The sequence below is a fragment of the Rutidosis leptorrhynchoides genome, chromosome 2, assembly GCF_046630445.1.
Source record: "Rutidosis leptorrhynchoides isolate AG116_Rl617_1_P2 chromosome 2, CSIRO_AGI_Rlap_v1, whole genome shotgun sequence".
Taxonomy (NCBI): Eukaryota; Viridiplantae; Streptophyta; class Magnoliopsida; order Asterales; family Asteraceae; genus Rutidosis; species Rutidosis leptorrhynchoides.
This window is the reverse complement of record NC_092334.1, coordinates 125215827-125230791: the sequence shown is the minus strand read 5'-3', so window position 1 is coordinate 125230791 and position 14965 is coordinate 125215827. Positions and strand designations below refer to the sequence as shown.

The 14965-nt window shown below is 35.5% G+C and overlaps 1 protein-coding gene across 1 annotated transcript in view; it reads left to right on the top strand.

The window, feature by feature from the left end:
- Window positions 1-658: 658 nt before the first annotated feature.
- Window positions 659-14965, top strand: part of LOC139888241 (uncharacterized) — a 78364-nt gene continuing 64057 nt past the window's right edge. Inside the window, exons 1-3 of the mRNA XM_071871264.1 lie at window positions 659-673; window positions 1055-1771; window positions 1870-1906. Of these exons, the coding sequence (XP_071727365.1) occupies window positions 659-673; window positions 1055-1771; window positions 1870-1906 (769 nt within the window). The remainder of the gene's footprint in view (window positions 674-1054; window positions 1772-1869; window positions 1907-14965) is intronic.

Genomic DNA, 14965 nt, shown 5'->3' with positions numbered 1-14965 from the left:
TATTAAAACAGAAATGATGAGTGGCACAGATGGTTGGAACGTGCGTTATTAACCAACAGGTCTCTGGTTCGATTCTGAGACCTGCAGCAATTTTTTTGATTACACAGTAACATACTAATTGGACCGTAATTACTAGTGGGCTGTTAAGATTTTGCTTCATTGGGCCATGTTATTGGTAACATGGGTCGAGATTTAAATAGGATCAATCACCAAAATACCCATTTTTTGGACTTTTCTGAGCTGGTACCCAAAAAAAAAAACCTTGACAAAATGCCCGCGCAAGGCGCAAGAGACCTTGCGACCTTGCGACTTGCGTCCTTGCGCCTTGCGTCCTTGCGTCCTTGTGTTAAAAAATTAGGTCAAATATAGAAATCAGACACCACATACACACACACACCCCGACACTCAGCTCTTGCGACCACTTTGCGACCGACGGCGATTACAAAGAACCTTGCACTTGCGACCCCCTTGCGACCCGTCTACCCTTGCGACCTTTCTTCTGAGACTCACCACATCACCACCACCACCACCATCGCCAGCACCACCGCCATCAGTACATCTCACCACCATTACCATCACCGCCTCCATTAGCATCACCATCACCACCACGATTGAGAAAAAGGAAGAGAAAAAAAAACCGACAAAAAACGTGATCAAGATGTCACAAGAACAGGTAAGTGTTTCCTTTCAACTATCTCCGTTTGATTACTCCATTTCTATGTCGAAAATGATATATAATTTTTGTTGCACACCAAGTGTTCGATGAAATGCTTCAACGAGCTTGGTGATGCAAAACTCACTTATAGTGTTGCTAGATTTGTTAAAGTTACAGTATTTGGAAGCTAACATTTTATAAAAACTGGAACACGATTGTTTTAGGGCTTAAAACTAGAATCTGGTATAGGTGCAAGGAAAGTCTTGCGTCCTTGCGTTTGTCCGTAGTAGCTGGCGCAAGGAACGTCTTGCGTCCTTGCGCCTGTGTGATAAACGAGACGCAAGGTGCGACTTGCGTCCTTGCACCTGTATTTTTTTTCTGAAAAACTGTCTGTTTCAGGGATATGTTGAGGCGAAGTTGACGATGAAGAATATGCTGAATGTTATACCTCAACTAAAGGCATCAATGACTGAGAATCAACAAAAAATTTTTAGGGGAACTTGTTTTGGTCCTTGGCTAGATCTTTCTTACACCGGCAATGATCCGGGCCTTGTACATGCAATGCTCCAAAGAAAGAGTGAGCGACCGATAGGAATAGATGAAAAGTACCCTGCTGATGATGAGGAAATATGGTTTAGTTTCCGTCCGAATTTCAAAATTAGATTTAGTAGGCGGGAATTTTGTCTCATCACGGGGTTTAAGTTTAGTCGTCGCACGGACATGGCACATTACATTCCCAGAAGTTATGATGTAGAAACACCACCGATTAGACGACGTTGTTTCCCAAATCGTAAAGATAATTCAAACATTACAATTACCGATATCCAAAAGCTTTTATATGATGGTGCTGATTTTGTGGTTAGTGATGATGATGTCGTGCGACTAGCCATTATTTTGATTGTGGAGAGAGCGTTTATGGGTAAGCAAGGGATTCATGTGGTGAGCAAAAAATACCTATGGCTAGTCGAAGACTTTGCTAAATTGAATGACTACCCGTGGGGTAATCGTATTTGGGATGCCACTTACCCCGTAGTTAAAGATGGATTTCAAGCTCGGGAAAGTCAGTTAGAGGTGGGAAAGGGTTATACTTTGGTCGGTTTTATGTGGTCATTTAAGGTAAAAATAAACAAGTTTGGTAGATTTGGTTAATACCTCAACATTTGAATCGTATATTATTTTTTTATGCGTCCTTATTTATTTAACTAATTTTGTAGATTTGGATTCTCGAGGCATATCGACGAACAATTAAAAGTTTTTTGGCCTTTTTATGCGTCCTTATTTATTTAACTAATTACCCCCACAACATACATGAACAACAAATGCTTCATCATTACTACAGCTCATTAAGACACAAATTAGTGAAAAAATAGATAAAAGTTGGTACCTTAACGATGCTCTAATGACTTGATCTTTTTGAAAATGAAGTGAAATAAAATGATTAATCTGGAGTTCTAGCCTCATTAAATAGACAGGTACATAATCTTATCCGTAAAGGTACAAAGAATCCAAAAAAATCTTATCCAGAAATCAGGAAAAATCCATTCTGATAAGACGCAAGGCGCAAGGACGCAAGGACGCAAGTCCTTATCCTTGCGCCTTGCGTTTACACCCAAAGGCGCAAGCCGCAAGGTCGCAAGGTCTAAAGATACTTGCGCCTTGCGCGGGCAAATTCTTAAAAAAAAAAAGGGGGTTCCAGCTCAGAAAAGGCCAAAAAAATGGGTATTTTGGTGATTGACCTATTTAAATACTAATTGGACCGTATAAACTTATTACTAGTTGGGTCGATGTTGCGAAAAATAAAAAAGATAGGAAAAGATAATGGGTTAAGTAGATTCGGTTATAGATTTAAAAGAGAAAAAAAACAGAATGGACTGGATGGTTTGAGTGTTATGTTGATAAGCGGGAGGTCACGGGTTCGAGTCCCGTCTGGAGCATTCTTTTTAGACAAAGCTTTAAGGCTATACACAATTACTTTTATTATTATTATTATTATTATTATTATTATTATTATTATTATTATTATTATTATTATTATTATTATTATTATTATTATTATTATTATTATTATTATTATTATTATTATTATTATTATTATTATCATTATTATCATCATTATTATCATCATTATTATTATTTTCATGATTGTTAGTGTTATTATTATTGTTATTATTAATGCTATAAAGATTATTATTATTATCACATGTATAAGTATTATAATTATTATCATTAATAACATTAGTATTAACATTATTAGCATTGTTACTATTAAAAATTATTATTGCTACAACTATATTAGTATTATTGTCGGTTTTACTAATACTATCATTATAAGTGTTATTATTATTATTATGAAAATAATGTTGGGATTTAACAAGTTTCTAATATACTTAAAATCATTTAAGAATTAAGATATCGGAAGCATGTAAATTACTATTTTGAAACTTGTTAATATTTAACCATTTAAAGTTAAATCCCAATTAGGATCAAGTTATGAAATATACTCACAAACTACAAGCAAGAAAAGAGTTTATACCTACTACAAGCTTGTTGATAAGTGATGAAGATGATGATGATGAATGGAGCTCCAAAAGAATGAATCCTCAAGTTGTTATACCCCAAACTTATGCAACAACACCCTAGCTTTGGTTAGGATTTATGAACACTTGTATTTAGCTTGCAAAAAAAAATTTAAGAACCCTTTCTTGCTCCAAAAGGCCACGGCCAGAATCAGCTCAAGAGAGCTTTTGTGCAGTTTTTTTTTTTTTTTTTGCTTTGTTTTGATGTGTATTTGCATGTGTTTTGGTCTCCCACAACCCTTGGTTAATATGCACCTCAAAAATAGAAGTAACCATACAAATGGCTAGTCAAATGGCATGCTTGCAAGGACTCCAATGCCACTTCCATTTCTTTTATAAAATAGTTTTATAAAACTAGATTTTTATAAAACTAGTTTTTATTTTACATTTTATAAACTTGCATATTAATTGTTATGTACACATTATTTATAAAAAACCAATTTTATAAAATGTAACATAACTAAATTAATTATTTAACCTATAAATAATTAAATCCATATTATATAAATTATTCCATAATTTATATACACATCAAGCGATATTATTTTAGAAAACCATTTTTCTTAAAATCCAAGTGTCGCGTAATTTAATCAACGATCCAATCGCTAAGATCAAATACGAATAAGGTGTCGGTAAGTTTGTTATTGGGTATGACTCGACTTGGATCAAAACATATTAGCCACGTTAATTTAATATGTCTCTCGAGCATACGAAAAACCTTCAATCTCCCACTTGTACGAGAAATGTAAGAAATTAATGCAAGTGATGGATACCACCTAACGACCGTCCATCACCCCCAATATGTTATGATTTTGTGCCATTCAATAACATCATCCCTTTCGAGTTCCCATCTCGAATATGAATAGGTGAATCTTTCATAATATCCTTTCGTCCTAGATGTCATGTTAAATCCAAGAGATACAGAGTGATCACTCTCTTCTAGATTTAACTTTATCAGGCCTTAGACATCTGACTCTCAACGAATAAGAGGGACGAATTCCATCTTGACTACATACGTCCTAGATATATACTTTTTATTACACCTGAGCTCTTCCTTATGAACTACCATATTTCAGAATAGTGAAGGAAAGAATCAAGGCATAATACTTAGTGAATATCCGAACCCAATATGTGTCTCAGGTCAGAGGATACAATGATATTCGCCTTTACTCAAGATTACATGTGATCAACCACAAAGGCTCCATTTAGTAAATCTTGAGGGCGGGTCTTCCAATATTTGTATCGTCGACCTATAACATTCTATCGTTCACTCGTTCATTGATGAGTTCCTCGATTTGTTATTCTGTCATTCGGTTCAATCGCACCATTTTCTTCAATAAGAATGAAAAAAATAATTATTCACATAGAATATTATAGATGTAGTGTGTATTTACAGTACATCGTAGCTTATTAATAATATGAACCAGTTATTATTATAAAAGCCTTTTCTTCTTATTAGCGTTTTATAATTATATCTAGGGTAGTACCTACCCGTTAAAGTTCATACTTAATAGCTTAGTACGGAAATTAATTACTACCATTCAAATAATACTCCACCATGGAAAATTATTGCATTTCACACTTCACTATTTTACATATACTTATCTTACATCAAACATTAAGCAAACCACACTAGTAATATTATACAAAACGTTATATGATCCCATGGTTTAAAACAACAGCGCATCATTTAACCCGAAACGTTTGTGTTCAAAAAAATCGCTTAACGCTTATCCTGGCTGTCTCCCTACGTTTTGGCTGAGGGGTCGAAGAACTGAATGCCGGGATAGAACTAATAGGAATAGTGGGAATAGGGGTGGTAGTATTTGGTGGAGTTGGTGCCACAACTGAAATGTCCCGTTCTTATTGATTAAAAACGTTCCATATTAATTGATTTCGTTGCGAGGTTTTGACCTCTATATGAGACATTTTTCAAAGACTGCATTCATTTTAAAACAAACCATAACCTTTATTTCATCAATAAAGGTTTAAAAAGCTTTACGTAGATTATCAAATAATGATAATCTAAAATATCCTGTTTACACGCGACCATTACATAATGGTTTACAATACAAATATGTTACAACGAAATAAGTTTCTTGAATGCAGTTTTTACACAATATCATACAAGCATGGACTCCAAATCTCGTCCTTATTTAAGTATGCGACAGCGGAAGCTCTTAATAATCACCTGAGAATAAACATGCTTAAAACGTCAACAAAAATGTTGGTGAGTTATAGGTTTAACCTATATATTATCAAATCATAATAATAGACCACAAGATTTCATATTTCAATACACATCCCATACATAGAGATAAAAAATCATTCATATGGTGAACACCTGGTAACCGACATTAACAAGATGCATATATAAGAATATCCCCATCATTCTGGGACACCCTTCGGATATGATATAAATTTCGAAGTACTAAAGCATCCGGTACTTTGGATGGGGTTTGTTAGGCCCAATAGATCTATCTTTAAGATTCGCGTCAATTAGGGTGTCTGTTCCCTAATTCTTAGATTACCAGACTTAATAAAAAGGGGCATATTCGATTTCGATAATTCAACCATAGAATGTAGTTTCACGTACTTGTGTCTATTTTGTAAATCATTTATAAAACCTGCATGTATTCTCATCCCAAAAATATTAGATTTTAAAAGTGGGACTATAACTCACTTTCACAGATTTTTACTTCGTCGGGAAGTAAGACTTGGCCACTGGTTGATTCACGAACCTATAACAATATATACATATATATCAAAGTATGTTCAAAATATATTTACAACACTTTTAATATATTTTGATGTTTTAAGTTTATTAAGTCAGCTGTCCTCGTTAGTAACCTACAACTAGTTGTCCACAGTTAGATGTACAGAAATAAATCGATAAATATTATCTTGAATCAATCCACGACCCAGTGTATACGTATCTCAGTATTGATCACAACTCAAACTATATATATATTTTGGAATCAACCTCAACCCTGTATAGCTAACTCCAACATTCACATATAGAGTGTCTATGGTTGTTCCTCAATATATATATAGATGGGTCGACATGATAGGTCGAAACATTGTATACGTATCTAAGGTATCTCAAGATTACATAATATACAATATAAGTTGATTAGGTTATGGTTGGAATAGATTTATTACTAACTTTCACGTAGGTAAAATGAGTAGTTTTTATCAATCTTGTTTTACTCGCCATTTCTTCGTTTCTAATCCGTTTTGAGTGATTCCAGTGGCCACGGTTTCGTATTGAACTTAAATTTATGTATCTAAACAAAAAAAGTATAAGTTTATATTTGGAAATACAAGTTACAAGTCATTTTTGAAAGAGGTAGTCATTTCCGTCGAAAGAACGACATCTTGATGACCATTTTGAAAAACATACTTTCACTTTGAGTTTAACCATGATTTTTGGATATAGTTTCATGTTCATAAGAAAAATAATTTTTCCAGAAGTATAGCTTTTAAATCAAAGTTCTTCTTAGCTTTTAATTATCCCAACCAAAACAGCCCCCGGTTTTACTACGACGGCGTATATCCAGTTTTATGGTGTTTATCGTGTTTCCGGGTTTTAAATCATTAAGTTAGCATATCATATAGATATAGAAAATGTGTTTAGTTGATTTTAAAAGTCTAGTTAGAAGGATTAACTTTATTTGCGAACAAGTTTAGAATTAACTAAACTATGTTCTAGTGATTACAAGTTTATAACGTTAAATAAGACAGCTTTTTATGTATGAATCGAATGATGTTATGAACATCATTACTACCTCAAGTTCCTTGGATAAACCTACTGGAAATGAGAAAAATGGATCTAGCTTCAAAGGATCCTTGAATGGCTTGAAAGTTCTTGAAGCAGAATCATGACACGAAAACAATTTCAAGTAAGATTTCCACTCGAAATAAGATTGTTATAGTTATAGAAATTCAATTAAAGTTTGAATATGATTATTACCTTGTATTAGAAAGATAACCTACTGTAAGTAACAAAGGTTTCTTGATCTTGGATGATTACTTGGAATGGATTTAGAAAACTTGGAAGTAAACTTGCAATCTTGGAAGTATTCTTGATTTTATGAAACTAGAACTTTTGGAATTTATGAAGAACACTTAGAACTTGAAGATAGAACTTGAGAGAGATCAATTAGATGAAGAAAATTGAAGAATGAAAGTGTTTGTAGGTGGTTTTGGTCGTTGGTGTATGGATTAGATATAAAGGATATGTAATTTTGTTTTCATGTAAATAAGTCATGAATGATTACTCATATTTTTGTAATTTTATGAGATATTTCATGCTAGTTGCCAAATGATGGTTCCCACATGTGTTAGGTGACTCACATGGGCTGCTAAGAGCTAATCATTGGAGTGTATATACCAATAGTACATACATCTAAAAGTTGTGTATTGTACGAGTACGAATACAGGTGCATACGAGTAGAATTGTTGATGAAACTGAACGAGGATGTAATTGTAAGAATTTTTGTTAAGTAGAAGTATTTTGATAAGTGTCTTGAAGTCTTTCAAAAGTGTATGAATACATATTAAAACACTACATGTATATACATTTTAACTGAGTCGTTAAGTCATCGTTAGTCGTTACATGTAAATGTTGTTTTGTAACCTTTAGGTTAACGATCTTGTTAAATGTTGTTAACCCAATGTTTATAATATCAAATGAGATTTTAAATTATTATATTATCATGATATTATGATGTTCGAATATCTCTTAATATGATATATATACATTAAATGTCGTTACAACGATAATCGTTACATATATGTCTCGTTTCAAAATCATTAAGTTAGTAGTCTTGTTTTTACATATGTAGTTCATTATTAATATACTTAATGATATTATTACTTATCATAATATAATGTTAACTATATATATAACCATATATATGTCATCATATAGTTTTTACAAGTTTTAACGTTCGTGAATCACCGGTCAACTTGGGTGGTCAATTGTCTATATGAAACCTATTTCAATTAATCAAGTCTTAACAAGTTTGATTGCTTAACATGTTAGAAACACTTAATCATGTAAATAAAAATTTAATTTAATATATATATAAACATGGAAAAGTTCGGGTCACTACAGTACCTACCCGTTAAATAAATTTCGTCCCGAAATTTTAAGCAGTTGGAGGTGTTGACGTATCTTCTGGAAATAAGTGCGGGTATTTCTTCTTTATCTGATCTTCTCGTTCCCAGGTGAACTCGGGTCCTCTACGAGCATTCCATTGAACCTTAACAATTGGTATCTTGTTTTGCTTAAGTCTTTTAACCTCACTTTCCATTATTTCGACGGGTTCTTCGATAAATTGAAGTTTTTCGTTGATTTGGATTTCATCTAACGGAATAGTGAGATCTTCTTTAGCAAAACATTTCTTCAAATTCGAGACATGGAAAGTGTTATGTACAGCCGCGAGTTGTTGAGGTAACTCAAGTCGGTAAGCTACTGGTCCGACACGATCAATAATCTTGAATGGTCCAATATACCTTGGATTTAATTTCCCTCGTTTACCAAATCGAACAACGCCTTTCCAAGGTGCAACTTTAAGCATGACCATCTCTCCAATTTCAAATTCTATATCTTTTCTTTTAATGTCAGCGTAGCTCTTTTGTCGACTTTGGGCGGGTTTCAACCGTTGTTGAATTTGGATGATCTTCTCCGTAGTTTCTTGTATTATCTCCGGACCCGTAATCTGTCTATCCCCCACTTCACTCCAACAAATCGGAGACCTGCACTTTCTACCATAAAGTGCTTCAAACTGCGTCGTCTCAATGCTTGAATGGTAGCTGTTGTTGTAGGAAAATTCTGCTAATGGTAGATGTCGATCCCAACTGTTTCTGAAATCAATAACACATGCTCGTAGCATGTCTTCAAGCGTTTGTATCGTCCTTTCGCTCTACCCATCAGTTTGTGGATGATAGATAGTACTCATGTCTAGACGAGTTCCTAATGCTTGCTGTAATGTCTGCCAGAATCTTGAAATAAATCTGCCATCCCTATCAGAGATAATAGAGATTAGTATTCCATGTCAGGAGATGACTTCCTTCAAATACAGTCGTGCTAACTTCTCCATCTTGTCATCTTCTCTTATTGGCAGGAAGTGTGCTGACTTGGTGAGACGATCAACTATTACCCAAATAGTATCATAACCACTTGCAGTCCTTGGTAATTTAGTAATGAAATCCATGGCAATGTTTTCCCATTTCCATTCCGGGATTTCAGGTTGTTGTAGTAGACCTGATGGTTTCTGATGTTCAGCTTTGACCTTAGAACACGTCAAACATTCTCCTACATATTTAGCAATATCGACTTTCATACCAGGCCACAAAAAATGTTTCTTAAGATCCTTGTACATCTTCCCCGTTCCAGGATGTATTGAGTATCTGGTTTTATGAGCTTCTCTAAGTACCATTTCTCTCATATCTCCAAATTTTAGTACCCAAATCCTTTCAGCCCTATACCGGGTTCCGTCTTCCCGAATATTAAGATGCTTCTCCGATCCTTTGGTTATTTCATCCTTTAAATTTTCCTCTTTTAAAACTCCTTGTTGCGCCTCCTTTATTTGAGTAGTAAGGTTATTGTGAATCATTATATTCATAGATTTTACTCGAATGGGTTCTCTGTCCTTCCTGATCAAGGCGTCGGCTACCACATTTGCCTTCCCGGGGTGGTAACGAATCTCAAAGTCATAATCATTCAATAATTCAATCCACCTACGCTGCCTCATATTCGGTTGTTTCTGATTAAATATGTGTTGAAGACTTTTGTGGTCGGTATATATAATACTTTTGACCCCATATAAGTAGTGCCTCCAAGTCTTTAATGCAAAAACAACCGCGCCTAATTCCAAATCATGCGTTCGTATAATTTTGCTCATGAATCTTCAATTGTCTAGACGCATAAGCAATCACCTTCGTCCGTTGGATTAATACACAACCGAGACCTTGCTTTGATGCCTCACAATAAATCACAAAATCATCATTCCCTTCAGGCAATGACAATATAGGTGCCGTAGTTAGCTTTTTCTTCAATAATTGAAACGCCTTCTCTTGTTCATCCTTCCATTCAAATTTCTTCCCTTTATGCGTTAATGCAGTCAAGGGTTTTGCTATTTTGGAGAAATCTTGGATGAATCTTCTGTAGTAACCAGCCAATCCTAAAAATTGACGTATATGCTTCGGAGTTTTTGGGGTTTCCCATTTTTCAATGGTTTCGATCTTTGCCGGGTCCACCTGGATACCTTCTTTGTTCACTATGTGACCGAGGAATTGAACTTCTTCCAATCAAAATGCACACTTTGAAAACTTAGCGTACAGTTTTTCTTTCCTCAATACTTCTAGCACTTTTCTCAAATGTTCTTCGTGCTCTTGATCATTCTTTGAGTAAATAAGTATGTCATCGATGAAAAAAATGACAAACTTCTCAAGATATGGCCCTCACACTCGGTTCATAAGGTCCATGAACACAGCTGGTGCGTTAGTCAATCTAAACGGCATAACCATAAACTCGTAATGACCATAACGCATCCTAAAAGCAGTTTTTGGAATATCATCCTCCTTTACTCGCATTTGATGATATCCAGAATGTAAATCGATCTTCGAATAAACCGACGAGAATTGTAGTTGATCAAATAAGTCGTCAATTCTCGGCAGTGGATAACGGTTTTTGATGGTAAGTTTGTTCAACTCTCTGTAGTCAATACACAACCTAAATGTACCATCCTTCTTCTTGACAAACAAAACAGGAGCTCCCCATGGTGATGTGCTTGGTCGAATGAAACCACGTTCTAATAGTTCTTGCAGTTGGCTTTGCAGTTCTTTCATCTCGCTGGGTGCGAGTCTATAAGGAGCACGATCTATTGGTGCAGCTCCTGGTACAAGATCTATTTGAAATTCAACAGATCGATGTGGAGGTAGTCCCGGTAATTCTTTCGAAAATACATCGGGAAATTCTTTTGCGACGGGAACATCATTTATGCTCTTTTCTTCAGTTTGTACTTTCTCGACGTGTGCTAGAACATCATAGCAACCTTTTCTTATTAGTTTTTGTGCCTTCAAATTACTAATAAGATGTAGCTTCATGTCGCCCTTTTCTCCGTACACCATTAAGGGTTCTCCTTCTTCTCGTACAATGCGAATTGCATTTTTATAATATACAATCTCTGGTTTCACCTTCTTCAGCCAGTCCATGCCAACTATTACATCAAAACTCCATAACTCTACTGGTATCAAATCAATCTTAAATATTTCGCTACCCAGTTTAATTTCTCGATTCCAGCATATATTATCTGCTGAAATTAATTTACCGTTTGCTAATTCAAGTAAAAATTTACTATCCAACGGCGTCAATGGACAACTTAATTTAGCACAAAATCTCTACTCATATAGCTTCTATCCGCACCCGAATCAAATAAAACGTAAGCAGATTTATTGTCAATAAGAAACGTACCCGTAACAAGCTCCGGGTCTTCCTGTGCCTCTGCAGCATTAATATTGAAAACTCTTCCGCGGCCTTGTCCATTCGTGTTCTCTTGGTTCGGGCAATTTCTAATAATGTGGCCCGGTTTTCCACATTTATAACAAACTACATTGGCATAACTTGCTCCGACACTACTTGCTCTGCCATTACTCGTTCCGACACCATTTGTTCCTTTCGTTCTGTTAACCCCTGGTCCGTAGACCTCACACTTCGCCGCGCTATGACCATTTCTTTTACACTTGTTGCAAAATTTGGTGCAGAACCCCGAGTGATACTTTTCACACCTTTGGCATAGCTGCTTCTAATTGTTGTTGTTGTTGCGGTTGTTATTGTTGTTGGGATGATTGTTGTAGTTGCTGTTGTTGTTGTTGTTATTGTTGTTGTTATTGTTGTTGTTGTTGTTGGGCCGTTTGTTGTAGTTGCGATTGATGTTGCGATTGTTGGGATAATTGTTGCGATTATTATTGTAATTGCTGTTGTTGTTGTATTGGTGATTCTTATCACCGTTTTCCTCCCACTTTCTTTTGACTTGCTTCACATTGGCCTCTTTAGCCGTCTGTTATTTAATTCTTTCCTCAATCTGGTTCACTAGTTTATGAGCCATTCTACATGCCTGTTGTATGGAGGCGGGCTCGTGTGAACTTATATCTTCTTGGATTCTTTCTGGTAATCCTTTCACAAACGCGTCGATCTTCTCTTCCTCATCTTCGAACGCTCCCGGACATAATAAGCACAATTCTGTGAATCGTCTTTCGTACGTGGTAATATCAAATCCTTGGGTTCGTAACCCTCTAAGTTCTGTCTTGAGCTTATTGACCTCGGTTCTGGGACGGTACATTTCGTTCATCAAGTGCTTGAATGCTGACCACGGTAGTGCGTAAGCATCATCTTGTCCCACTTGCTCTAGATAGGTATTCCACCATGTTAACGCAGAACCTGTGAAGGTATGCGTAGCGTACTTCACTTTGTCCTCTTCAGTACACTTACTTATGGCAAACACCGATTCGACCTTCTCGGTCCACCGTTTCAATCCGATCGGTCCTTCGGTTCCATCAAATTCTAAAGGTTTGCAGGCAGTGAATTCTTTGTAGGTGCATCCTACACGATTTCCTGTACTGCTAGATCCAAGATTATTGTTGGTATGTAGCGCAGCCTGTACTGTGGCTATGTTTGAAGCTAGAAAAGTACGGAATTCCTCTTCATTCATATTCACGGTGTGTCGAGTAGTCGGTGCCATTTCCTTCAAAATAGTTAAATGGAACAAGTTAATCATACAGAATATTAAGAGTAGTTAATAGTATTTCATAGCATAATATGAACTCATTTATAAAAGCTTTTTCTTCATATTAGCGTTTTATAAGTTTAAATTCGGGTAGTACCTACCCGTTAAGTTCATACTTAGTAGCTAATATACAATTCAACTACTACAATTCTATATGAAAAACTGATTATAATAATATTTCGCGTTCAAACTTTTATACAATATTTTACAAACTTACAATACCGCTTATTTTACATAAAGAATGAAATATAGCACACAATAACTTTGATACAAGATAGTTGTGAAGATAATTCTAGCTAGTACACAAGTCGTTCAGCAAAGGCAATAAAGACACGTAATTCATACGTCCAGAAATAAGTCATGCATTCTGGTTTTACTAGGACTACTTCCCATCCTTGGTCTTGTGGAACATAACCATTATGGCCGTTGATAAGACAGCGTGTTGTAACGTCGTCAAAGGGATGAGGGTTACGTAATGACCAACAGTCTCGTAATAACCTAAAAACCTCATTTCTTACCCCAATTACCGACTCCGTCACTTGTGGGAACGTTTTGTTTAATAGTTGTAGCCCGATGTTCTTTTTCTCACTTTGGTGAGAAACGAACATTACTAACCCGTAAGAATAGCATTCTTATTTATGTTGCATGTTAGCCGCTTTTTCTAAATCATGAAGTCCTAAATTCGGATACATTGAGTCAAAATAATTTCTTAACCCGTTGCGTAAAATAGCATTTGGGTTCCCCGCAATATATGCGTCAAAGTAAACACATCGTAACTTATGGGTTTCCCAATGTGATATCCCCCATCTTTCAAACGAAAGTCTCTTATAAACCAAGACATTCTTGGAACGTTCTTCGAATGTCTTACAAACTGATTTTGCCGTAAATAGTTGTGCCGAAGAATTCTGACCGACTCTAGACAAGATTTCATCAATCATGTCTCCGGGTAGGTCTCTTAAAATATTGGGTTGTCTATCCATTTTATGTTTTTATACTGTAAAATAGACAAGAGTTAGATTCATATAAAAAAAATACTTATTAATACAAGCAATTTTTACATATATCATAAAGCATAAGCACACTATATTACATATTTTACACCACACGAATACAACTATCTTATTCCAACTCGCTCGTTTCTTCTTTTTCGAACTTGGTTCTTTTTGCTAAGTTTTTAGGTATATATGATGTTCCCGTAATACGAGCCGTCGTTTTCCACATTGGTTCAGAAAAACCTGGTGGTTTAGAGGTTCCCGGGTCATTGTTACAACTTAAGGACTTCGGGCGTTGACGATACATATAAAGTTCATCGGGGTTGGAATTAGATTTCTCTATTTTTATGCCCTTTCCCTTATTATTTTCTTTTGCCTTTTTAAATTCAGTTGGGGTAATTTCTATAACATCATCGGAATCCTCGTCGGGATCCGATTCATCGGAGAATTGGTAATCCTCCCAATATTTTGCTTCCTTGGCGGAAACACCATTGACCATAATTAACCTTGGTCGGTTGGTTGAGGATTTTCTTTTACTTAACCGTTTTATTATTTCCCCCACCGGTTCTATTTCTTCATCCGGTTCCGATTCTTCTTCCGGTTCCGATTCTTCTTCCGGTTCCGACTCTTCTTCCGGTTCCTCTTCGGGAACTTGTGAATCAGTCCACGAATCATTCCAATTTACATTTGACTCTTCATTATTATTAGGTGAGTCAATGGGACTTGTTCTAGAGGTAGACATCTATCACATAATATCAAACGCGTTAAGAGATTAATATATCACATAATATTCACATGTTAAAAATATATAGTTTCCAACAAAATTTGTTAAGCAATCATTTTTCAAGTAAACACGGTCGAAGTCCAGACTCACTAATGCATCCTAACAAACTCGATAAGACACACTAATGAAAAATTCTGGTTCTCTAAGACCAACGCTCGGATACC